General features: G+C 45.1%; 1 protein-coding gene across 3 annotated transcripts in view; it reads right to left on the bottom strand.

Annotated features, from left to right (window-relative positions):
* Positions 1 to 23,906, bottom strand: part of SLC4A11 (solute carrier family 4 member 11) — a 173,834-nt gene extending 149,928 nt beyond the window's left edge. For all 3 annotated transcript variants that reach the window (XM_074991656.1, XM_074991658.1, XM_074991657.1), the window contains exon 1: positions 23,791 to 23,906. In XM_074991656.1, the coding sequence (XP_074847757.1) occupies positions 23,791 to 23,830 (40 nt within the window). In that variant the 5' untranslated portion in view covers positions 23,831 to 23,906. The remainder of the gene's footprint in view (positions 1 to 23,790) is intronic.
* Positions 23,907 to 25,934: the final 2,028 nt, after the last annotated feature.

The following is a 25,934-nucleotide window of genomic DNA, read 5'->3' as shown; positions in this document are numbered from 1 at the left end:
AAACACATTCTCTAGATACTTTCAAAACAATTGATTAAAAATAGTGTCCTGCTGCTGGCATCTTCAAAGGCAACAGCTTTCCTCCAACTCAAGCATCTTGTTTGATAGTAACAGAGAGGTAGGCGTGTTAGTCCATATTCGAACAAAATAAACCAGCAGTCATGTAGCACTTTAAAGACTAACAAAATAATTTGTTAGTCTTTAAAAGTACATGATTGCTCATTTGTTTTACGTTGTTTGATGTAAAACATGCCCCTTTGTCTAACGAATTGCCAGCAAACACCCCTCTATATTAAAGAAAGCAATGTGAAAAATTTACTTTGGAATTTTTACATCTGCTCAATAAATAAATTTTGGGCCATAAGTTTTCTTAATACAAGATCAGGTTTCCTCAGTTTAAAAAATAAAGGAAGAAAAAGAAAATTCCCTTCTCAAGAGGAAATAAGATTATGGTTACACACCATTCTGGAACCAGTAAGTGCTTCTTTTCGCACCACAAAAATATCCTTACAGGTCGATCAAAAGCCATTAATTACCTTAATCTGTTTCAAGTCATTAAAATTAACTGACACTAGTGGTTAGCTGTGACGAAGGATAGCTTCCAGTGATGGGCATAAAACCTTGTTTAACTGTTTAACCGATTAAACAGGGGTGGGTGGTAGCCCCTGGCCCACAGATGGGAGCTGCTCTGACGGGCTGCTGCCTACGGTGCACCACAGGCCTGATGCTGACCAAGGTTGCTCTGGTCAGGCTGGAGCACCCCCTGCCTATGGCAGGCTCCATGGGGCTGCAGCAGCCCCTCGCCCAGGCAGAAGGGACGCAGTTCCAGGCCCTACTGATTAACTACAGCCAGGAAGCCTCATCCCATTTAGAATGAGGTTTACCAGTTAGCTATCAACATTCCTAGTTTCAGTACCAGATCTCCTAGAAAACTCACTGTTTGGCAAACTGCCTCCAAGATAAGATGGTTGCGTCTCCGATGAGGACGGAGATCCCACAGTCATGAGCCACCTTAAAAACCACCACCAAGTCAAAACAAAAAGGAACCTCCGCTAACACACACAGATTCCGTAACATCTGTCTCTTTGTGGTAACCATGACAAAACGCTTCAACTGTAACTGGAGAACCCTCCAGCCTAATACTTCCACAAGAGTCTACTGATTTTGGGGTATCTGAAGTTTTTAGCTATTCTGCTTGGCACACTTTAAAAAGGGCCTAACTTTTATATGGAAAACAGGAGGGCCGACAGCTTCCGCAGGCCCTGAGGCAAGATGTGAGTGGGACCAAATCTGTGGCCCTGAAAGGGGCAGGGCCTTGGTCAGCCAGTCCTCAGAGCTGTGCAGAACCGTGCTCCAGTGGAGATTTAAAGAGCATGGGGCTTCAGCTGCTGACACAGCAACAGTGGTGGCAGCCAGCAAGCACAGGCTCCTATGAACTGATTCCTTTGCTTCCCTGCACCCGACCCCCTGCCACATCTCCCATCCGTGGCCCCGATGGAAACTGCACATCAATTTTTGAGAACAGGACCATTCTGCTTAAGAAACACTAGTCGCTTTCTGAAACACACAGCTACGGCAGCAAGCCAGCAGATGAAGAATACATGCGATGCATGGAAATAGGCAATCACCCCCACTCACTGAAGCTGGTGGCTGCCTTCTATTCAGGCAAAAGGAGGAAACAATTAAATGCCCCATTGTTTAGACATAACTACATCTAGGAAAACCTCCCACCCCACCCTCCAAGCACTAGACCACCTGCAATCCTGGCCAGTGGCTGGGCCATGGAACCCCACAGATTTTCCTCAAGGGTCTGATAATAAAAGCAGGAGCAAAGGATTGATTTCATGCGCAGCTATAGATGTGAGATGCAACAGAAGCACCAGAGGAGTTGAGAAAGCTGCAGCAGAAAGCAAAGGAGGCAGCCAGAACAATCACTGGGAGCGAGACTCTATGCAAAAAGCCTCAAGAAAGTTTTTAGGGCAGAGAACTGGATGTCAGTTTTGGAACGACAAACAAAGAAAGTGGTTCCTGATTGAACAGAGTAGGAAATCAGGGAAACAGGACTAATCACTCCTGCCTATTTACCAAGAGTGTACATACAAACTAATTGAAGCCCATCAATTTCTTCTACTTGGAACCAACCATCAAAACCACCAAACACTGGCTAAGCACTTGGGTCAAGAGGGTAACAGTACAGCAGCAATCTTTAGTGACGCGCAAGAGAGGCTGGAAACACACCCGCAATATTTTATTTCCAGGCTCTTAAACAGCCTGCAAGCACTGTCCTGTGCTGAAAGCACACCCTGCAAGGTTGTTGTGTGCTGATTTCTTGAGTCAACAAAAGTCAACGTCTAAGAAATGTGTCAAATTCCCCAGTTTATCTTGAAATACTCTCCCACTCAAACTCACACCACAACCTATGCTTCTCTCTCTCTCTGCCTCCATGGAGAGCGCAAACTTTTTAGGTCAGGCCCCACTTTTTGCCCCTGCAATTAGCTGCCCTCCTCCCCCATCCACCTAATGTAATCTAAACCAACAGAAATGTTGGATATGTTCACATGAAAAAGAAACTCTCACCATGAGTAGAAATATGTAGAATATAGAAACTTTATTAACTGGTATGTAAACGTGAATACACACAGACATAAAAACAGTAACGTTTCAACATTTTAACGAGAGGGATGAACCCAACACTCAGCAACCAATCCTCCTGTGCACCCCTTATGAAGTGTCACACACCGCCCCCCCCCCCAGCTTTGTGCACCCCTGTTCTAGGACATCCACAAAACTGTACCTTACTATAGTCTAAAGAATTTTTGGACTAAGTCCGACAAGTCTGCAATTCTACTGTACAGTTACCTTACAACTGAAAGGACTGTCAAACACTGTGTGCGCGCGCACACACACACACACACACACACACACACACAACCATGTTTCAAAATTGGGCAGCTCTCTCATATTACACTTCCTCATTCCTCACAAATGAAAAGTGGGCCTTGGTTAGTACTCAGAGAGGAGCATACCAAGATACACTCGAATGCCACAAGAAGTGGTGTTAGTCACTCAGAGGTCGGACTCCTCTAAGGATGACTCTTCATTGGCACAAGAGGGTTTTTTTTTTAAGGTTGGTTTTGACTACATAGTTTGATGATAAACACAGGATAGTTGCCCCCTTTTTAAAAAAAATAAAAAAACCACTGTTGACAAGGCACTTGTGTTCAGTAAGGTCAGCCCCTCTACCCACCTCTGAACATCACCTAGGCTATGTCTACACTAGACACAGAAGTAGACCGCTGATACACAATTTTAGCTAGGCCAACAGCATACCTAAAAATCAACTTAGCAGTGGTCAACTTCAACGTCTGCCAATATGGAGAAAAGGCGACAGTGATGTTTCTCCCATCGACCTTCCTTCATCCTCGCCGCTCGCAAGGAGTTCCAGGGTTGACTCTGACCCTGGAAAGTGCCATTTTGCACATACAAGAAACGAAACCCTGGAAGGCCAACCCTGAGTGGGACCATCTTCTACAGTAGTGTGGCTCTTCCCCTAGTCTACCTTGTGGCAAAACAAGTGCTCTTGTGCATTAGTTATGCTGTGGCAAAAGCCACCCCTCTGTCAGTGAAGACCAGACCCAAGTCAGTCAGCATCGAACCCCAGCGTGTTATTCTAAGAGGGGAATGTGCTGACCAAAGCCTAGCCATATAGAAGCAAGGTAAAGCAGCATTCCTGATCCCTACAGCTTCTCAGATATACTATCCTGTGAAACAGTTGGGCATTAGTATGTGCTACCTTCCCAAATTCCTCCGGTGCCCTGAGCAGTCTGGTGCTGTGTGCTGTCCATCAGATGCTATGTTCTGTAAGTACTCGAGTAGGGAAGATGCAGTATTACGTGTCTCTGGCTACATGACTTGACACAATTCACTGAGCCAGTTTGAACACAACAAGTAGCCCTGTGGCACCTTATAGACTAACATATTTTGGAGCATAAGCTTTCATAGGCAAAGACCTGCTTCATCAGATGCATGGAGTTGGGGTGGGGGGGTTTCAGAGGGGTATTTAAAGAATGGGGTCCCAGTAAAAGGGAGGGCCGACAAGGGCTATTCAATCAAGTTGGAAATGGCCCATTATCAGTAGTATGTATCAAACGAGGAAAAAACAAGTCAGATCAGACAGGGGGAAATGGTCCATTGTCAGTCTAATGTGGAGCTGTTAAACACCCAGAAGGACCTAGCTCCTGCTTAGTACATTCAGGGGCTTACCACCCTCATTTGCAATCTCACTCCCATGACAGCAATACAGTACCTACTCCTTCAGGGTTCTCTTCCATGGGTGGTTCATTTCAACAAGTGATTTGTAAGCTGATGCAAACAGTGTCTGCCTGTTAACTCTGGAAAGCTTTTTGAGAGGGTTTTGTTGCCAGGAGAAGGGAGGGAAAAAAAAGTGTTCTCAAACTCTGACACTAAGCGGCAGTAGGATAAGCAGCAGTAGGCTTAAATTGCAACATCGGAGGTTTAGGCTGAACATTAGGAAAAACTTCTTAACTGTTGGGTAGCTGTGGAATCGCCATCACTGGAGGTTTTTACGAGCATGTCAGACACACCTGATGGTCTAGTTACCTGTGTAAGTCTTGTCTCAAGGGCAAGAAACTGGATTAGATGACCTCTCCTGATACTTTTTAGTACTAAAATTCTAAGGAAGAGTTGCATACTGTGATTTCTATGCAAGGTGCTCCAGGCATCTGAGCCTTATTTTAAAGGCAGGGAGCTTACCGTGTACATTTACCAACCAAGTGGCAGTCAAAGCACAGACCAAAAAGCATTTTGGCTTTACAACAGCCCAACCTACAGTGATGAGTACCTGGAGCATTTGATCCTTCTCTGATCTGTTTGGATTTATGTGCATTTTTCATTTGCCTTTAGACCAATGGCGTCCTGGAACCACAGGCTTCCAAGTACAAGGTATGGTCAGTCCTCAGGAGCTTTTAACATGCAACTCGAGCAATCACAGCTCCCTCTCTAGGGCAGGGGATGTACAAAGGTGTGGGGTTGGGGTGTAAAAGAAAGCCACCTTTGCCCTCCTCCCATGGAGTCCTGCCTCGTGCAGCTGTCAGGTATGTCCCATTGCAACAAAGTCTCTACTAGTAAGGGAGTCAGTGTCCGAAAAGTAGCCACAACACCCACCCCTTCTTTCTGAGGCTCACCTTTATAGCTGCTAAAAAGTGCAAGGACACCGCCCTCTCACTTGTAAAAGTGATGGGCCATGGTCTCCTTTCCAGCACCTTTGGTACACATACAAACTGGGCCTATCCTGTTAAATGTGTTTGTTACTGAAAACCAGACAGACACTTCAATCAGTCTTGGGTACTGAAGTAGAATGACTGCAGCCACATATTTAATATACTTTCTAGGCTTTTCCTGAGCAGGGTTTCCCTGCTTTATGTAAAATGTTCCTCACCGGTCTGTACATTGGGCTCCAGTCCCATACTGAGCCCTCCTAATGCAGAATGCATCCACTCCCAACATGTACAGGAGGGACCTCACTGGCCTGTAACTTGAACCCTCTAACCCACTTCTGAGGTTTCAATCAGTCTCAAGAACCACTGCATCCCATTTCGCAGGCTGCTCCAGACAGTTTTTCAGGGCTTGTGGCAGGCACCCAGTGCTATACACCTGCAACCACCATCACCACATACTATAGCTACATCCTTGATCCTGTATTTTACAACCTGGTGGATGTTGACTGTTAGACTGGGGACCCCACAGGGTTACCATATCTTAAAAAGACATCCCTCAGAGGGAGTGTATCAGTATCTGCCAACTCACATTGTATTAGAATCATAGAACACTAGAACTGGAAGGGACCTCAAGAGGTCATTGAGTCCAGTTCCCTGCCCTCATGGCAGGGCCAAGTACCATCTAGACCATCCCCAATAGATGTCTGTCTAACCTGCTCTTAGTGATGCATCTCCAGTGATGCAGATTCCACAACCTCCCTAGGCAATTTATTCCAGTGTTTAAACCACCCTGACAGTAAGTTTTTACTACAACATGAGTTGGTGGATACAGATGCAGACCCACTACCCTCAGCGGTGCCCTCTTTTTTCAAAAGTCAAAATATGGTAACCCTAGGTTCTATTCAAAGGGTACATTCAGCGCTCTTTCTGAAATTCCCCCATTTCCACCACAGGAAAGAGAAAAGGCTGTTCTTTAACCTTATCCATTGTGGTCACCCTTCTGGTAAGCGTGAAATCCCAACCACCCATGTGGGGGAGAAGGAAATTTAATTCTTACAACGGCTGGCTGTGAAAAGAGAACATCATATTAAAAATAATGCAGCAGGCAGCATCTTCAGAACTGCACACTCACAAGCAAACATACTCCCACACACACAGGGATCAGCCTTGTCTGGCATCACAGCATTTTCCTTTGGAAATTTTTCCCCCTGCAAGCTAGACAGTACCCTTAGCTGTAATAAAACCTCTTAACAAAAAGGTCACTTTCTTCAGTAATGATAGTGGCTACCCGTGCCTTCAGAACAAAGCTGAAAGGCTGTGGGCAACTATTATCTCCAAAAGCACCACGCTGCCCAGGTTGAGTCATCACGTTAGCCCACCAGACAAATCAATATGCAAGGGTGCCTCCCAGAGGCGATTCTAATAAGGAAGTGGTTTTGTAACCTGGAGATCTGTGCAGCTGTTCAATGAGCAGGATGCATTACTCTCTTAAAATTCATTCTCTTGGCTAGCATTCTGATACAGGTGTCACACAGAAGTGACAAGTCCCATCATAGCAAAAGGAACTACACCACTTCCACACTTCCTGCACTTTTCACAACTGTCACCGTCCAGCAAAACTGCGTGGGGGTTATGCACAACAGGAACTTTTATTAGGTGATCAGGAAAAAGAAGAGGAGCCAGGGAACAATGACCACTTCGGATTTGGCTGACACACAGATAAAAGCCATTTACATTTCTCAGAATGAGAGGAAGAGTGCTGCTATCCAGTACAATTTCATTAGACCCTCAGATGTAGGCAGTCTACTGGGATTTGTGGCTAGAAGTCCAGACAATGCTACATGTGGAAGATGGGAAAACCCAACTGTTGGAGATACACAATCACACAAAACCCAAGTTCATTCCAAGTTAAGACTTTTCACTTCCGGTAGAATTTTCAAAAGCACTGAAGTGGCTTACAAGCAAGCCTGGGCACCACGGAAAGTCCCTCTTTCATCCGGTGACTGTACTTACAAAGGCCTACCTATGTCTTAATGGTATTTTAAACTTTGCTGGGGGAAAAAACCTCACAACCCTGGGTTTAGCCGCCAGTTCTCACACCACTGACCTACCCCTCCCCACCGATAAAACTATTTGCCCCAGATCCCTAAAAGGCCCCCTCATGGATTGAGCTCACAACCCTGGGTTTAGCAGGCTAGTGCTCAAACGACTGAGCTATTCCTTCCCCGCCATAGCCCAGCATCCTTTTACCGGCAGGCCTTTCTGCACACTAGGGACCACCCTACACAGAATTCACTATTCCAGTCTTTAAAAAGTGCTACTTGACTGCTTTTTGTTTTGATAGTAACAATCGTGAATTGATAGAATTCATGATTGTTACTATCAAAACAAAAAGCAGTCAAGTAGCACTTTAAAGACTAGCAAAATAGTTTATTAGGTGAGCTTTCGTGGGACAGACCCACTTCTTCAGACCATAGCCAGACCACAACAGACTCAATATTTAAGGCACAGAGAACCAAAAACAGTAAGTAAGGAGGACAAATCAAAAAAAGATAATCAAAGGTGAGCAAATCAGAGAGCGGAGGGGAAGGTCAAGAATTAGACTGAGCCAAGTATGCAGAGGAGCCCCTATAGTGACTCAAAGTTCCCATCACGATTTAAACCATGTGTTAATGTGCCGAATTCGAATATAAAAGCCAACTCCGCTGTTTCCCTTTCCAGAATGGTGCGATAAGGAACCAAGGCAAGCGAATACCAGCTCCAAATAACCCCACAAGTAAAGTCTCAAGAGAGAAAGTATCTGTGAAATCATTCTGTGGAATGCTTCCATTGTGTTTCCAAGTGTTGTGAAAACAGTGGCACAAGGCAGCTAAAACTGCCCTCTGAGACGTGGCAATTGAGCGACAAAGCTTTTGTCATTCACGGGTGCTTAACATACACACACAAAAAGTGCCCAAGTGAAAAAACTCATGCATCTGATTAAGTGTGTCTTTGCCCATGAAAGCTTATGCTCCAAAATATGTCAGTCTATAAAGGTGCCACAGGACTTCTTGTTGTTTTTCCAACTGAAAAAACAAATAACTTTTGCCCCAACAAGTGGCAGTATAAGCAGCATGTTGTCAGCAGGAGCGCTCTCCTGTTGACAACCTGAACCCCACTTGGAGGAGGAGGAAGAGGAGTATTTTGTCAGCAAAAGGGCAGACAAACAGCATATACGCCACCCGACTTTTTGCGACAGTGATGTCACTAAAAGTTGTGTACTGTAGACAAAGCCTCAGTTTAAAATAAAATACGGGCCTTGAAGTCCTCATATTGGACTAACAGAACAGTTTGTGAAACTACAGTCACCCAAGGTACTAAGCGTTTTGGTGCATGTTTGAGTCCACAGGCGTACATGAGAAATACTCAACCTTAACATTAGACAACTTTTTAAATGAAAACAAAAAGCCAAAACTAAATAGGGAAAAGTGTGCCAAAAGGAGTTTCCATCTAAGCCAAATGGAGTTTCCTTCTAGAACTGTGGCCGAACAAAATATTATTGTATCTTAAATTCTGCAAAGAATTCAAGTTACAATAAGTTTTTTTCCCCAAGAAAAAAAAAAAAAAAGCAAAAAAGAAACCACACAACACATGCACTTTGAACCTGTGGCTAACTAGAATTCTCACTGAATCCACAGTGACTTGTTTGTACATCCATGTAAATGAAGTTTTATGATGGAAACACTGAAAGGACAATAAGAGCAGCATTGCTGAGCACCCATAGAATTACCTGACTAGCCGTCCGGAGCATCTGCAGCCCTGCTTCAGAACAAAAGATTACTACTATGTGCAGAAAGGCAGAACTTTTCCTTGCCAATAAAAGTGAAAGCAGCCTCCAGGAGCAAACACAGCAGCCTCAGCACATTCAGAAAACTATGAAAACCACAGATATGGGATTCTGAACATGGATAGCAAGCAATCAGTTAGGCAGGCGAAAAAACAAAACCTAACTGTGCATAGGAGGAATTCCTACACACTGACATACCTTGAACCTCTATGAAACAATCAGCAAAAAACAAAACAAAAAAAAGTAGAAAAAAAGAGATGGTGGCCTAATAGTCACATTAGAAAGTCAAACAATATGCATTCATGGCATGTTATTTAACACCATGGATTTATTTAAATTCATCAAGAACAGTTACATGGCCACTATAGCAGAGCTGTTCTACCAGCATCATAGCTATAGTAACACACACAAAAATCTCCTTTTTACATTTCACAGTATGTAAAGCCTAGGACAGACTGTTTTAATGTTTTAGCATTAACAAAAGACTTTGCTAGTATGTACACCCATGTAATCCCTGTAACTGAATTCTGGCTACATAAAAACTGATATTTAATTAGATTAAAAAAAAATAAAAAAAAGCTAGCCTGCATCCTTAAAACCACAGGCATCTAGAACATGAGGAAAAAGCAACAGATTTCATTACCAAGCAGCAAAACCCATGAAAACACAAGTATCATCTTACTTTGTTCAATTAAATAATTAAAGAGCTGACAGATGACTTGTTTTCTAAATTTCCTGTTTAAATCCGTCACCCAGCAACAATAATGCCTCTACTTTAAACTATGAATTTTTTTTAGACTAACTTACCTGTACTACTACTATAGCCAAAGATGCCGCTAAATTGCAAACAGCTTTAGGTCTTGTTTGTTGCTCTCCCTAACGCCTGAACACTTGTTTCCGAATGCCACTGGCATTTGGGTGGCAACAGAGGCAATGGCTTGTGGTTCCTCAGCAGCTCCAATATTAATAAGTCCAGGGCATCTTTCTCCCTCACTTCCAATTGGAGAATGGCAAATGGGTGGAGTGAGAACATGACCCATTAGATTCCAGGTCTATACTCCAATTCTGCTTTCAGAGCAAGCACTGTTTGCAGAAGTAAAAACTTGGGAATGAAGATGCTGGAGATCCAATAAGCTAATTCAAAGCAAGCTACATTCCACTGCAGGCTCAGCTTCCCTAAACTTGGAATCTTTCTCCTGCAGCTCCCCTAAACTCGGACTCTCTCTCCTGCAGCCACAGAGGTTTACTGTCTGTCAAAGCTATTTGCCTCCGGTACAAAGGAGGAAAAATAGAACAATTAAAGTGACCCTGCACTTCTGAGCTAATGCTTTTTGCTGGATACCATATCAAGAAAGCCAGGGCTCCTCCTTAAGAAATCTTGTAGTATTCAGGCATCAAATGAAGTGAGGAGATATGGTACCTTACAGGCAGCAGTACAAAGAGGACAATAAAAAGATGGGAAGATGTAGGAAGAGGAGGGAAAAAAGCTGCCAAAAAAGGGTAGATCTAGCAAAAATCTCTTAAAGACATAGCCTCTATAGCCTGTCAGTGTGTTCACTAACTGATAGTTTGCAACCTACAGTATTTAGTAAATTCGAGCATGGAGACCAGCCTATTCACATACTGACAGCAATGAATAAAGTTGTGTATACACAAATTTTAAACACAAAACAGAGAGACTCCTAGATTCAGAGACACTATTGTACACAGGGGGTTAAAGGACAGATAGCAACAAGTACAGCACAGAAAGTCTTGTCATGTCCACTAGGAAATGCTCTGTGATGGCAAATTCATATCACAGAGTCATCCACTACCTTTACCACCGACAGAAAAATTCTGGGGGGGGTGGGGGGAAATTCGTTTATGCTACATCTGCACTGGCAGCTGAGTGACAAAACTTTTGCCATTTACAGGAGCTAACAAACCTCCCAACCTCAACAACAAAAGTTTTGCCGTGGCATGCACTACCATAAACGGCACTCTGTCCTTAGAACTGCTGTCCTGCCAACAAAGAACGCCGTTTGTGGGGGACAGAAACATTGTCGGCCAAAACAAGAACCAACAACCACCAACCAGCAGCAGCTAATCTGCCCAAGTTTAAGTGACACCATTGTGTCACTAAAAGACTGTCAGGCAGACAAAGCCATAGATTTGATTCTAATACGTTGAATTCATTTGGCAGGTGCTTGGATAGTTAGACAACGGGGACACGTACATGCAACTGGAGTATCTAATGCGTGAAGTTTGAGTTTGAGATTTTACTATATGACCAGATCTAGGGATCTACGATAGACAAATCAGGAGGAGAATACTGACTTCTCTATTCAGGCTTCCTTTTGCACTGGCTGTTTAGCTAGAGACTCAGAGGCACTTTTGAAACCATCTCCAGGTGCAAGTGAAAGCCACAAACTCCACATGCAAGTCCCTCCTTCCTGTGCAATACGCCACATGCAAATGAACAAATGGAAATTTTTTTTTTTTTTTTTTAAATCTCCTTAGTTTTCCTCTCCCCTCAGGTCCCAGAACTTCACATCACATTCACTCCATTTCTGTATATTAGGCCAGTTCTTTGGGGCAATCTAATTCAACCCTGAGCATACCGTGTCATCACTGAAACTTGCCTAGAGCAGAGACTGTCGTCTATAAGATAAACCTTAATAAGCCTAAGATACAGACCAACTCAGCTACCCTTCTGATACCTGTGTTTTAAAAAGTGAATAGACCAAAAAAAGAAACAATTCAAGATTTAATTATGGCAGCGACACCACTGTTAGTGGTCCATTGAGATTTGCACTTCAAGTGAAATCAAAAAACCCTGTCTCATACATCCATGGCTGAATTTATCTCCAGATTTGGTAGTTCAATTTTCCATGGCATACAAATTGACAGGTTTGTAGTCCAGAAAGCTCTTTGCAGTTCTGCCTTTTCTCCTCACTTTGATTAGGCTTTCTCCACTTCCACACCAACAGGCTGACCCACTGAAGTCTTCTGACGACATCTGAGGCAGAAGACAGTTTTGACCTTCTAAAATGAAATACTGACTTTAGTTTTACTGAACACTTTGTGCTTCACCAAGATTTACCAGCAGAACTGCCCAGGTTTGTCAGATGTTCCTCATTTCCAACACTGCCCACCTGTATTAACAATAGTCTACAATTTTTGCCCCTCAGCCTTTTTGCTTTGGCTGAGATTGTGTTTTCCGTCCCGCTCAATGCCAGACACACCTGCTGCACTTTACTGAGCCAGGCAAAGTAGTTGCGTTACAGCTGGGGACAGATTGAGAACAGAGGATTAATTGGGAGTAGCAGAGACACTCGGGGGCCGAGGAGAGCAGACAAGGTTTGAATGCTGGAGAAGATGGAGGGGAGAGCAGAGAGCTGTGGAGTTGCAGGAGGCCTGGGTTGAGTGGGAAGGCTCACTGTAGCCACACAAAGGCACTGATGTTTGTAGGACCACCCCCCCCCCAAGCCACCACCTTGTTTTTCCACTGCACCAGAACGTCAGTGCTGTGGAGCGCCATCCAAGAACCAGTGTTTGGTGTGGAAATGCTCTGCTCCCCAGTGCATCAGTGGTCCTGCTGTAGAAACCAACTCAGGGCAGCATAAGCCGTAGTACGTGGGGAGAGGCTTGGAGGAACCTTCCAGTACCAGTGTGTTCAAGCATATAAGACTCCATCCTCAGGCGTCTGGGACCAAGTCACCTTTCTACTCTCCCCTTCCCAGAGAGTGACTTGACAGGGCTAAGCCCCCGATACAGCAATTTGTTAGCCACTCTTAGGACTATGCTAGCTCCTTCTTTGTCTTGCAAATTAACAGCTGGTGCAACTCAGTCCCCAAACCCCTCAGACATCTCCCCCTGTAGCATCCAGCGCTGGCACCAGACACTCCCAGTAATTACCAGGTGAGCTGTCCCCAAAGACTATACACGCAAGCTGGCTTGTTTGATTCAGCTGATTATCAGCTCCACTATATCACCACAAGACTGTATGCTGTTTATAGTGCAAACAAATTTAAGTTCATTGACAAAGATAAAGATTGAAGCAAGAGTGAGCAAGGTTAAGAAGAACTGGCTACAAAGTACAACACACTTTATATTAAAACAAAACAAAAAAAGCAGTCCTATAGCACTTTAAAAACTAACAAAATAATTTATTAGGCGATGACCTTTTGTGGGGACAGACCCACTTCTCCAGATCACAAACGCTCACTACCTAAAAAATTGTTAGTTTTAGAAGTTCTACAAGACTGCTTTTTTGTTTTGTTAGGATGCGTACTAACGCAGCTACCTCTGCTACTATGCTTTATACTGTCTAACTTTAACAGCCTAAGCCCTTGCATAAAGCTGTTCCTCACATGAAACAGCCCTTGCTAGCCCTCTTGGCCAAGATCCAGTTTTCATCAACAACCACTGCCCTTTTTGCTTCCCATCTGAAGAATAAATGAGGTGTCCTTTTGCCTTCCTTCTATACCCCACAGTTCATGGTCTTTGTACCAAAGACAGGCCAGCCCACTTGTGTTGAGTGGCCAGTGTCTTCCCCAGCCCCGTTTCCACCAGTCACTGATATAGTTTGCGATGATTAATTTGACAAACATCTCACCTCCCATCTGTTTAAAAGCATAATTCCAGTAGGTGCCCACCACTTCTCTAAATATCATCAGTATGCACGTTTTACAAAGATATCAATGACAAGCATGATACCAGCTTTCATATGGTACCTTACGGAGATACACATCTCATAGAGCTGGAAGGGACCTCGGGAGATCATCAAGTCCAGCCCCTGCCCTCTTGGCAGAGCCAAGCACTTCCCCCCCCCCCCCCAAAAAAAAATCTACTTGCCCCAGATCCCTAAATGGCCTCCTCAAGGACTGAACTCGCAACCTGGGGTTAGCAGGCCAGTGCTCAAACCACTGACTTACAAGACACTGCTGATGGGTACATACTATTCAAGTGTGTAATATTATGAGGGGTTCTGGGCACAACTGAGAGAACCAGTCCCGAGTAGATTATAACTCTGTGGCCCCTTATAGACTAACAGACAGTTTGGAGCATAATCTTTCATGGGCAAAGATCCGCTTCATCAGATGCATGAGTGGAGGGTTCCAGAGGTGGGTTTAAATATACAAGCTCATGAAAAGGAGGGACTCCCAGTCAAGAGGAGGGCCAGAGTTGATCAAGTCAGTTGAGTCACACAGGATGTGTCCCATTATCAGCAGTTAATGTGGAGTTGTGAACATCAAGAGGAGAAACCAGGTCAGTTCAGTCAGGGAGGCACTATTGATAACGGGCCACCTCCTCCCTAACTGAACTGACCTGGTTTCTCCTCTTGATGTTCACAACTCCACATTAACTGCTGATAATGGGACACATCCTCTGTGACTGAACTGACCTGGTCAACTCTGACCCTCCTCTTGGCTGGGACTCCTTTTCATGAGCCAGTATATTTGAACCCTCCTCTGATTATGCTGGATTTTTTTTTTTTTAATAAAGAAAAAGAATAGAGAGAAAAATTGTTAAAGGGGTATATTATATATATCAATTACAACTATTGATGCAGGCCAGTGGTGTTATATGCTGATTTCTTGGAAGTCTCTGGAAAATATACCCAAAGAAGAAGGATGGGACCCCAGTTTACACAGGCTTAATTCATGAGGATGACAAAGATGGTCATTGCCAGGGTCATCTTATAGCTTGCCATCTTGAGGGGGAAAAAATCCCTTTCTTCCTCCACAGGCAATGGAGAGTCACCTGACCAGGTGGCCTGCTGTGCCATTGGCTGCATTCCAGATGACACATCCCAAATTCCTGAGATGTGTATTTGACATCCGAGTCTGTCCACCATCCTATCTGGGAGGAGACCACACCCTCCCCTTGTGGATCATTAGTGCTAAAAAACAGTGCTAATACAGGTACAGAGCCAGTATCTACAACTTTACATACAAACATGGCGCAGATCTACAGGTAGCACAAGCAGATTAAGCGCATTACCAGCTTTCATTAGACACCTCACTTAGCCCATTTGGCACAAGGTTTGATGCAAACCTAGTACAGTGATCACAGAAATGCTGTAAAAATCCCATACCATCACAAAGTGGCATTAGGTGCACAGGGTTCCTCAGGCATCTCAGGAGTTACCAAGAGCGCGAAAACCCTTTGTCAGCTGGTACCAGTGTTGGCTCCCTGTCACATCAGAATCAATACATTTCTCCAGAAACCAGGCCGTTCACCTAGTCTCAACATCACCCACCCAAATCTCTCCTCCTGGTCTCCCTGCCAAACCCTCTGTGAAAACGCACCCTTGTAACTCAAACATGGTCAGAGTTAAGACAACTCCTGACAGGCTGTTCAGGCGGGTACCGATGAGGGCTACGCAAGGCGACAGACGAGCAGTGTCAAGATAGGGTCTGGAATGACTGATGGAGTTTGGAAGAATTGCTCAGGGTTTGTACTGGCAGGGTATGCAATCTAGCAACCTTTAGGTATCAGTTAAAGTTTTCTGGAGTCAAGTATCTGAAAATGCTGCTTTTTTAGCCTACTTTTAAACACCATACAAATCCAAAGACACGGCACAGGAAAAGCCTCCAATTCTAGCTCTGTGTCAGAGTGATAAGCCATGTCAATACGTTCAAGAGTTTGCAGTTCTGTGGTTGTTTCCACGAATATCTTAGACAATGTGTTTGTTGCGTGCAATAAGCATAAAATTGTTGCTAAAAAACCACGAGCCATCTAGTCCCACTGGAATGGATTGTACGCATGTTTTTTGTGTTATTGTGCATATTAAACCCTCGGGCTCAATTAACCTCCTCAAGAAGAGGTAAGGACCAAAAGAGAAGAAGCATAATGTCTGGGATAACAGAGATGATAAAGGCAAGGCTAGAATAAATATGCCCTTAAAAAGGGGACTTTTGCAGAGTACAGCACTGTTGCACCAGGGTCATTTCTACTCCTCTCAACACACTGGCAGTAGGAACAGGAGAAACCACCCACTACCACGGTTGCCCCAGTCACACACAACTACAAGCAGGCAAATTGCAGCTGCTTCCAAAAGGGAAGAAGAGGAGATTTCCTGTCTCCTACCTCCCCTGAGCCTATATAGTGGGGATCATCTGGCCCATGGTTTGCAGCTCACAATCCAAACAAGGTGAAATGGCAATACTGTTTGTGCCACTACCAACAGCAACATTAGCTACCATCTCCTCTCACTCCTTCTTCAGCCTCCCCGCTTCCTTAAGAGAAACAGCAAGTCACCAAGCTGCACCTGTAATCTGGCTTTCCCCCTCCCCCATTTAAATACCAATTCCAATTCCACTGCAGTCCAGACTCTGTCACCACCAGCCTCCAACTCAATCCAAAATGAAGCAGATGGTCAATGTACATTTATCAGCATGAACATTTTAATTGTTCCCCAATAAACATGTTAAAACCGCTCCCAAAGCCTGACGCAGTGTTAGAGTAACAGAGGAATATAAAGGGGACAGAGGAAGTCATGAAGAAAAACAGCCTTCCTGCCACTTTCACAGGGTCACAAGCAACGTACCCTCTATCTTTTCTACATGGGGGCAGAATACATTTTATTCTGTGCACCAAGGCACACGCAGACACGGCTCCCCCCCTAGAGAGACATGCTGCCAGCTCCAGGAGGCTCTGGTAACCAGCTGGGCAGCCACCCAGGAGAGATTCAGGTGTCCCCCAGCTCTCCGCTTATTGGGAACACTGCCATTCCACGACCCAGGAGCTCTTTACTAGATCATTAGGTCCCAACCTTTTCCACTCGTGTTCGTGTGGACCCCTCTTCACAGGCCCCATCAAAGCCAATTCTAGACTATGTACACTTGAATGAAAAAGGAAACTACAACACAGATTTCTGGCCAACAATTAGCAATATTATTGGAAGACATTTAATTTAAAAAAGACTAATTGATTGTAACTTTGCAATTCATTTAAAACTTATTTGCTATGATAGTTTCTATATTTTTCCCCCACAGACCCCCTACAATACTGTCACAGAAACCCAGGGGTCTTAAGACCCCAGGTTAGGAACCAATGCACTAGACAGACCGGGGTCATCAACCAAAATGGCAAGAAGAGCCATTTTTTCTAATTTGGTTTAAAAAAAAAAAATAATTCAAGAGCCTCAGCATGTCTGAATAAATTATGTTGAACCATTCTTTTTGTAACCCCTATTTTAAGAACAGAGCACACACAGTGATTTGTAATGATACATGTTTACCACAGGATGTTCAAATTTTTTTTACACATTCTATTTCCTCGCAGTTAACATGTGTGTTGTACCACCATCTTCCCGACTTTCACTCCCAAACCTTCTATCCAATATTTTGGAATCACATATCGTTTGCTATTTAGATATGAGTTGTTCATTTTGGAGCTTTTCGACCTTCACCATCTATCAAAAATAATGGAGAGGTTTTTTTGTTTGCTTTGTTTTTGTGCTTGTTTTTAAACTTGGCAATTATAGCATCGTGAGCCAAAAAGAAGTCCTTTGAGAGCCACAAGCAGCTCTGGATACACAGGTTGCAGACCACCAAGACAGACTGATTCCAAAAAGACACCAACAAAGGAAGGATTGCTCCTGCTGTGGGGGAACCTAACAGCAAACCCTCATTTACAGAGTCTTGGGAGCAACCTAGTCCTTCTGTGGAAGCAAGATGGACAATAACCTCCCCCGTCCAGTTCCTCACTGAACCTTGGTTTGGTCCAGAGACTTCCTGGTCTCCTTTCTTCCCTGGCCACGGTGGGGGAAAAGCAGTGAGAGAGCTCCTCCTTATAATGCCCAGACAGCCTTTCACTGTCTCATTTCATATCCCTGCTTTTATGGACCCATAGCTAACCTCCAACTCATCCCTGAACAGCTCTTTGTTAGGCCCAAGAAGTGCAATCTACTCAGCTTCTCTCTTTAAGGCTGCTTTGCTGATCTGTCAATCTGCTCCCAATTGTTCCCAATTTATCAACACCCTTCTTGACTTGCAGGCACCAGAACTGGTGATAAGAGGGGCCCTAAAGCATCATTGTCAAATAAAGGGAGAATTTCCCCCTTTCCCCCTGTCTCTTTAAAAGAAGCAACTTAAAAACACGTTTCCTGAATTCTTCCCTGTGCCTCCAAGTTCTTCTGAAAAATTCATCACTAGGATGAGATGGGATATGGGAAAATCTGGAGAATATAACTATCTACTTTAGGGTCAAGCAGTCCTGTAGCACCTTGAAGAGGAACAGATTTGTTTCCTAGATAATCTGAAGGTATTTATCTTATTAGATAAATATGAAGAAGTGGGTCTTACCCTCGAAAGCTCATTACCTAATAAATAAATAAATAAATCTGTATGTCTTTAAGGTGCTACGTGACTGCTTGTTTGTGAAGTACAGACTAACACAGCTAACCTTTTGAGACTCCTCTGGGGCAGCCAATGCAGACTTGGAAGAGGCGGCGTTAAGAAAAATAAGACAGACAATAATGGAAGGCAATTTTCAACTCCGAGGGCGCTAACTCCACTCTAGGACAAAACATTTTAATATCAATTCACTTTACTGCCATTGGTGTTTTCTGCGGCTATCTGTGTCGGATACATTCCCATGCTGCATTGCAGCCACCCAGGTACTCTCATTCCTCATTTAACGAGTACTCAACTTTGAGTACTCGCTAAAATGGGGGACATAAATACAGACCTTTGTTCACTAAAAGAGTGAACTTCCCCCAGTTATACGAGCCAGCCACCCAGTCCCTGGCCATGGTGCAGGAAGACCTACAGCCCTGCGGCTGGAGCAGAGCCAGCCGCAGGGTCCCTGGCCGGGGCACAGGGAGACTCACAGCCCTGCGACTGGCTCTGCTCTAGCCACGGGGTCTGTGGCCAGGGTGCAGGAAGATCTGTAGCCCTTCAGCTGGAGCGGAGCCAGCAGTGGGGTCCATGGCCAGGACGCAGGGAGACCTGCAGCCCCAAAGCTGGAGCAGAGCCAGACACAGGGTCCCTGGCTGAGCTGCAGGGAAACCCAACAGCTGGCTCTGCTCCAGCCGCAGGGTCCCTGGTCAGGGCATGGGGAAACCCGCAGTCCCGCCCTGCCCGCTCCCAACACCCTGGGCCCACAAATCCCCATGCATCCCCCAGCCCCACCCACTCCCAACACCCAGGCCCAGAAGCCCCCAGCACACACCCCCCCGCCACAGGTACTGCACCTTTTCCAACCCCCACCCCCACAAGCTTCACTTACTTTTCAAGCTGCATGCTGCCATTCTTTCCCCCAATTAGGTGCACTGGGAACCCAGTATTTTTACATTTATAGTGTCCCTTTTAAGAGTTTTCACCTACCAGCAGAAAGTTGGGAACCAATTGTGCTCGTACAGCAAGGGATGAGTGTATTCTCCGATTTACCCCAAGCCAGTCTCTGCCACAGTAAGACATCACACCAGGACACAGGCAAGCAGGATGCTTGCTTGACCGTTGCCTTTGCAAAGTTGGCGCTGCCTATTATACTTCTCTGTTTATAGAGAAGCAAAGTTCTCCTATGTTCTTTAAATGGTGGACATCAGCTTCCCATGTTTTAGCCTTTTCTTTTTTTTTTTTTTTAAGCCCATTAGCTCTGAAGGCCCTATTGACTCTGGGAGAGGGAACTGGATTCCAGCCTCTTTTGGGTGCTGTCTACAGAATACTTTACTTACTTAGAATGAGTAAAGCTGCACAAACCCCAACTGACGGTGAAGGGTTTGCACAGGTGGCACTCAGCTTCATTTGCTGACAATGGGGTTGCACTAGCATTTGTCAGCAGGAAAGACCACAGCTTGTCTCCCAGAACCCAGGATGAGATTACAGTGCTGGAAGCTAGAAAAAGACATTGTTCTAGCTGGAGACAGTAGGTTGATAGACAGAGAATCACACAGCGCCATGGTTACAGGCCTCATTCAGAGGGCACAAATATTTTAACAAAACATACCTGCTTCCTATAAACACAACAAAAATAAAACACTATTCCACTATCACTTGAAAATCTGCCCTGTGCTAAATCTTCACCACCTGCTGCAGCAGCTCTCAAACAATACATAGGAACAGCTACACTGGATCAGACCGATGGCCTGTCTAGCTCAGTATCCTGTGTTCTGACAATGGCCAGTGGCAGATGCCAATTTGCACTGACATTTACAGAAATCTTCTGCACTGGTAGAGTAGAAATAACAACATCATCTAACACTTTTCATTCTCAGATCTCAAAGCCCCTTAATAAAAAGGGCATAAAAATCAATGCCCGTTTTCCCACATAGGGAAACTGAGGCAATGTACATTAAAACATGTATTATTTCAATGTGCCTGTCACAACAGATATACTATATACAAACACATAATTCAACTCTCATGGAGTAATTAATGGTCATTTTACATTATATATAATTAGAGGGTGGATGACTGTTTTAAGTGATATGTCATTTAAAATATTCAGTTTGCTCTACACGACATGTTTATGTTCAGAGAAACATTCTAGAAGGAATAGTAACAGAGAGGAAGCCGTGCTAGTCTATACACTATCAAAACAAAAAGCAGTCAAGTAGCACTTTAAAGACCAGCAAAATAGTTTATTAGGTGAGCTTTTGTGGGACAAACCCACTTCTTCAGACCTCTTCTGAGTCACTATAGGGGCTCGTCTGCATACTTGGCCCAATCTAATTCTTGACCTTCCCCCCTCACCCTCCACTCTCTGATTTGCTCACCTTGATTATCTTTTTCTGATTTGTCCTCCTTGCTTACAGTTTTTGGTACTCTGTGCCTTAAATATTGAGTCTGTTCTGGTCTGGCTATGGTCTGAAGAAGTGGGTCTGTCCCACGAAAGCTCACCTAATAAACTATTTTGCTAGTCTTTAAAGTGCTACTTGACTGCTTTTTGTTTTTATTCTAGAAGGAAGCAGGACTTCAAAGCAATACTGGTTGTATCCCTGGGATTCTTGGTCAGAGTGTCATTATATGTGTTCAGAGAAAATCCCCTGAATATGAGCTGCCAGGATGCTACTGGAATTCATGGGGTTTCACACACCTCCCAGACCGTAGACGTTAATGTCACTTGCATCTTTTCTCAACCTCTGTATTTATGCAAGAGTATAACACTTTTGTCCAGTATATACTTAGCGCACACGCATGAGCTGTGTAAACTGGGGGGGAGGGACAATCTCATAATTCACTTACGCGTATTATTGAGACTAATAAGGGCATGGGGGACGATTATATAAAAAACCAAACACTCTACACAAATATATGACAGTGTTCAGGCAAAGTAACTGGCACAACTCTGGGCTAAATCACACTATTCCTGAGCAAATCTACTCACTGTCCTCAATAGGCACCAATAAAAGCATCTTGCATTTTGTTTATTCCACAGTTTAGAAAAAAAAAAAAAGTGATTTTAGAAGAGATGGGTACTACTCTTTTTGTCCCAGCTGCTTATACAGCCAGTTTCCCTTAATTACTGTAAACCTCACAGGACAGAAAAAAGTTGGTTGAATAGCCTATGAAAGCCTCAGTTATCTTCCTACAGATTTGCTATAAGCCAAGGCATCACCCTTTTCAAGGCCAATGATCCTCCTGACCTATTCGCATTACAGAAGTTCTGGTTTTATCTGGAATGCCGGAAGCAGCACAGTTCTGGTGTTTCTAAACACATTAAATTATGCAACAGCAGATCTTCAAGCTGTGAAGGACTTCCAACCTGTCCACATTTGGAGAAAGGAAGGAGGAAATATTTCTATTCAGGCTAACGGTTACAAAAAACGGCAGCTTCACAAAAGCAGATCAGATTTGAAATATTGAAGATCGTTCAGGCTGGCATGGAGAGATTGTTGGGGCCTGTCAAAATTAAAAGTAAGGTAGAGAACCCACCACTGCTGGCGATAATGGTGGAGGTTATAGTGTAGAAAGGGCTTTGGTGTTTTTAGCGCCATCCTCCTCAAAGCGCACTGTTTGTTGTCACATGACTTAAAAGGCCTGAGATCCATGTGAATGACAGATTCCAAACAGCAATCCAGGGGTGAAGGGTCAAAAGAACAAAATAAATGCATGCTCATGAGCGTAACCACAAGTGCAGTAAAAGTAACTTGTCGTCATAGCTATATACTCACTCCATGTGGAAAACTAACCTGCTGTTTAGTTTATCACCACAGCTAGAAGACTACATTAAAGATAGAAAACTTCTATACCAACAAGCACTACAGCTTTTCCTGGCACCGATGAGGATGAAAACTTGGAAAAAAAATCCAGATGCCATCAGATAGAGAGAGTGCCAGAAGCATGCATGTGAAAAAACATCGATTCTGACAAAAGGCTCATTTAACTCAGTCTGTCCCTGCGCCCCCAAACCACTAACACTACAAGATTTCTAATAGTTAACAAGGCGAGAGAGAGAGAACACAGGTTTATTTGGAATACTGGTGTTCAGAACAAGTCAAGCATTCCCCCCCGCCCCTCAGGAAACAAAGGCCACCACTGAAGTTGGGTTCAAAAAACACAAACTCCATCAAACAAGAAGTCTACAAGAAAGTCTGAGTCCAAGTTACAAGACAGCAATATCGCTACTTGTGAACCCAACTAGAGTGAACTTTGATACAGAAGTCCTGCAGCACTTTATAGACTAACAGATATTTTGGAGCATAAGGTTTCGTGGGCAACGACCCACTCTGAAGCAGGTCTTTGCCCACGAAAGCTTATGCTCCAAAATATCTGTTATGTCTATAAAGTGCCACAGGACTTCTTGTTGTTTTTGAAGATACAGACTAACTCGGTTACCCCCCTGATATTTGACTGAGGAACAGCTGTAAATGCAGAGCAATTTTATTTCTAATAAAAAGCTACATTAGAACAGCCATCCTGCCTTTCAAGGAAGTGCTGGTATCTATTTTTTGGGGGGAAAAAAAGGGGGGGGGTTAGAAACCATCGCACAACCTTAAACTTGTTATCCGTTTGCTTGCAAGGAGTTCGCCGTCAGCAAGAACCTTCTTTCAAATGATTTCAGCGATTTGCTTTCCACCAGCCCTTCCAAAACTCGACTTCAGAAAACATCGCTGGGCTTGTGCCATGACCCACGTGCACATGCAGCGGGGTTAAAAGGGATCCGAGCTGTTTTACAACTTTTACCGGGGCTGCTCTTAGACCGGTTCTCTCAAGCAGCAGACAGACAGCGCTTCCCCTCTCCCCGCACGCTTCCACTTCAGTGCAAAAAACACACACCCTCTGCTTGATTCCCCTCCCAGCTATATGTGTAAACACCAGAGTAGCGCGCACACGCTTAAATGGCTCGCGCATCCCCTCCTCCTCGGAAGGAAGGAAGCGGCTGTTGATTTTAATGCCCTCTCTGCACCGATAGGGTTGAAAAGAGCCCGCGCTGCTGCCCGGGCAGCGCAGCTTTGCAGAGAGGGGCTCTTCAGCCGCGCATCCGAGCACAGCCCGCTTATAAACAAGCGGGCGTGTAAACAATGATGCAACTCAGCCCGAACTTGCACCTTTTTTTTTTTTTTTTTGCAAGGAGGTGGGGGGGAGCAGCCAGCGACCCATGAAAGCGGGAGGCTGCAGCCCGCCGAAGCTGTCCGCCCTCCGAGCCCTTCGCCTGGCGCTACAGGAAGCGCCCGGGAGCGCAGCCCAGCGCGCTTGCAAAGCTGCCAGCGCAGCGCCAGCCGGCGCGCACGGGACACAGCCACCCCTCGCGCCTGCTGCTCCTCCCTGGCCGGCGGGGGGCCGCGCGCCTTACCGCATGGCTGGAGGTGGAACACGCGCTTGGTGGCTGCCATGGCTGCTGCTCCTGCGGCGCGCTCACCCCATCTCCACCATCCCGCCGCTCGCCGACGGGGCAGCCGGGGCGAGCAGAAGCGCAGCCCAAACTGAAAGTCCTTGTGTGCTCGCTCGCTCGCTCCCGGGGCTGGAAGGGGAAGAGACACAGCAGCAGCCGCAGCCGCCACCAAACCCCGCCTGGGTCCTAGTGCGGCTCTCTTCCTCCCCGGCCAGCACCGCGGAGCCCAAAGGGAATCGCAGCCCCACCTGGGCTCTTATATGGCGATTGCACCGACCCGCCCTCCTCACCTTCCCCGCCGCAGAGCCTCTCTGCTCTGCCAATCCCCGAGGTCCTGCCTGCAGAGCCGCCAGGGCCCGGCTGGAGTCTTGCAAACTCCTTAAAGGAGCGCAGTCAGCGGGCCGGGCTTTAACTCAGGGGAGAGCAAACTTTCTACCTCGGACCCCTCTATAGGGGCCTGCAGTTGGCAGGGACTGTCCAGCCTGTCGAGTGTAAACCGAGCCCTGGGCAATTTAGGGGGAGGGAGAGCTCAGTGGTTTGAGCAGAGCTACTAAAGCAGGGGTGTGAGTGCAATGGTGACGGGGAGGGGTATTTAAGGCTCTGGGGGTAAATTTAAAAGGGTGGGGGCTTGGTTCTGCCAAGAGAGCAGAGAACTGGACTCGACGACTTCCCAAGGTCCCTTCCAGCTCTACGAGATGTGTATCTCCATGTATGTATGTTGGGTTGTGTTCGTATGGGGGGGAAAAAACGCTTTGGGCTCCTGTAAAGTCTGTAAAATATAAAACCTTATTACACTCATCCCTCGCTATAGGAGCATAATTGGTTCCCAACTTTCTGCTGGTAGGCCAAAACTCGTAAAAAGGGACACTAAATTACCATTAAAATACATGTATCAGAGAGGTGGCCGTGTTAGTCTGTAGCTTTGAGAACAACAACAAGTCCTGTGGCACCTTATAGACTAAGATATTTTGGAGCACAAGCTTTCGTGGGCAAAGACCTGCTTCATCAGATGCATCTGATGAAGTGGGTCTTTGCCTACAAAAGCTTAGACTAACATATTTTGAAGCCTATCAGGTGCCACAAGACTTCTTGTTCATTAAACCACATGTAGAAGTCTCCAACTGGTTCCTAGTACTCCTAATTGGGGGAAGGAGTGGCAGCATGCAGCTTGAAAAGAAAGTGAAACTTGTGGGGGTGGGGGTTGGAAAAAGGTGCAGTGGGCGGGGGGTTCCAGGCCTGGGGGATTCGTGAGGAGTTGTGGGCCAGGGCTGCGGGTTTCCCTGTGTCCTGGCCAGGAACCCCACAACTGGCTCATATAAAAGTGGGCAGAAGTTCACTCTTCTAGTGAACAAAGGTGTGTATTTATGTCCCTCGTTTAGAGAGTACTCATAAGTTGAGTACTTGTTAAATAAGGGATGACTGTAACGGGGATTTTTACATCTAGTGAAATTAGATGAACACAGTACCATTTCAACATTTGTAATGAGATGGGTGAGCCTGACACACAGCAGCAGATCCTGCTGGCACCCCCCTTGCAATATTTCACACTCTGTAGGGGCCTGCCCCTCCCCCCTTTGTGCACCCCTAGTTTAACTGACTCATTGAAAATAGTCTCAGCGAAGTAGCCCTGTTAGTCTGTAGCTTCACCAAAAACAAAAACAAACCCATGCAGTCCTGTAGCACCAGCTGTGGTGGTCTGTAGCTTCACAAAAGAAACAAGCAGTCCGGGAGCATCTTAAGATGCGCCAGGACTCCTTGGTGATTTTGTTTGTTTGCTGAAACTACAAGCCAACAAGGCTACCCCTCTGAGACCATTTCCATGCAAGAATGGCATTTAGCCATTTGGAGTGGAAATCCATCAACTTTGAAAAAATTTGCACAGATGCGGACATAAGGTGCTACAGGGCTGCCTTTTTTTTCCTCCTGACTCATTGAAATAAGGAGTCCTTTAGCACCTTAAAAAGGCTAACAACTTTATTTATTAGTGTCTTACCCAGGAAAGCTCATTCTCTAATCAATAACATTGTTAGTCTTTAAGACACTACAGGACTGCTTGGGTTTGGTTTGGTTTTTGGTGAAGCTACAGACTAACAAGGCTACCCCTC

The sequence above is a fragment of the Carettochelys insculpta genome, chromosome 4 (assembly GCF_033958435.1).
Source record: "Carettochelys insculpta isolate YL-2023 chromosome 4, ASM3395843v1, whole genome shotgun sequence".
Lineage (NCBI taxonomy): Eukaryota > Metazoa > Chordata > Testudines > Carettochelyidae > Carettochelys > Carettochelys insculpta.
The sequence above is the reverse complement of the archived record's forward strand: the minus strand, read 5'-3'. Positions and strand labels throughout refer to the sequence as shown.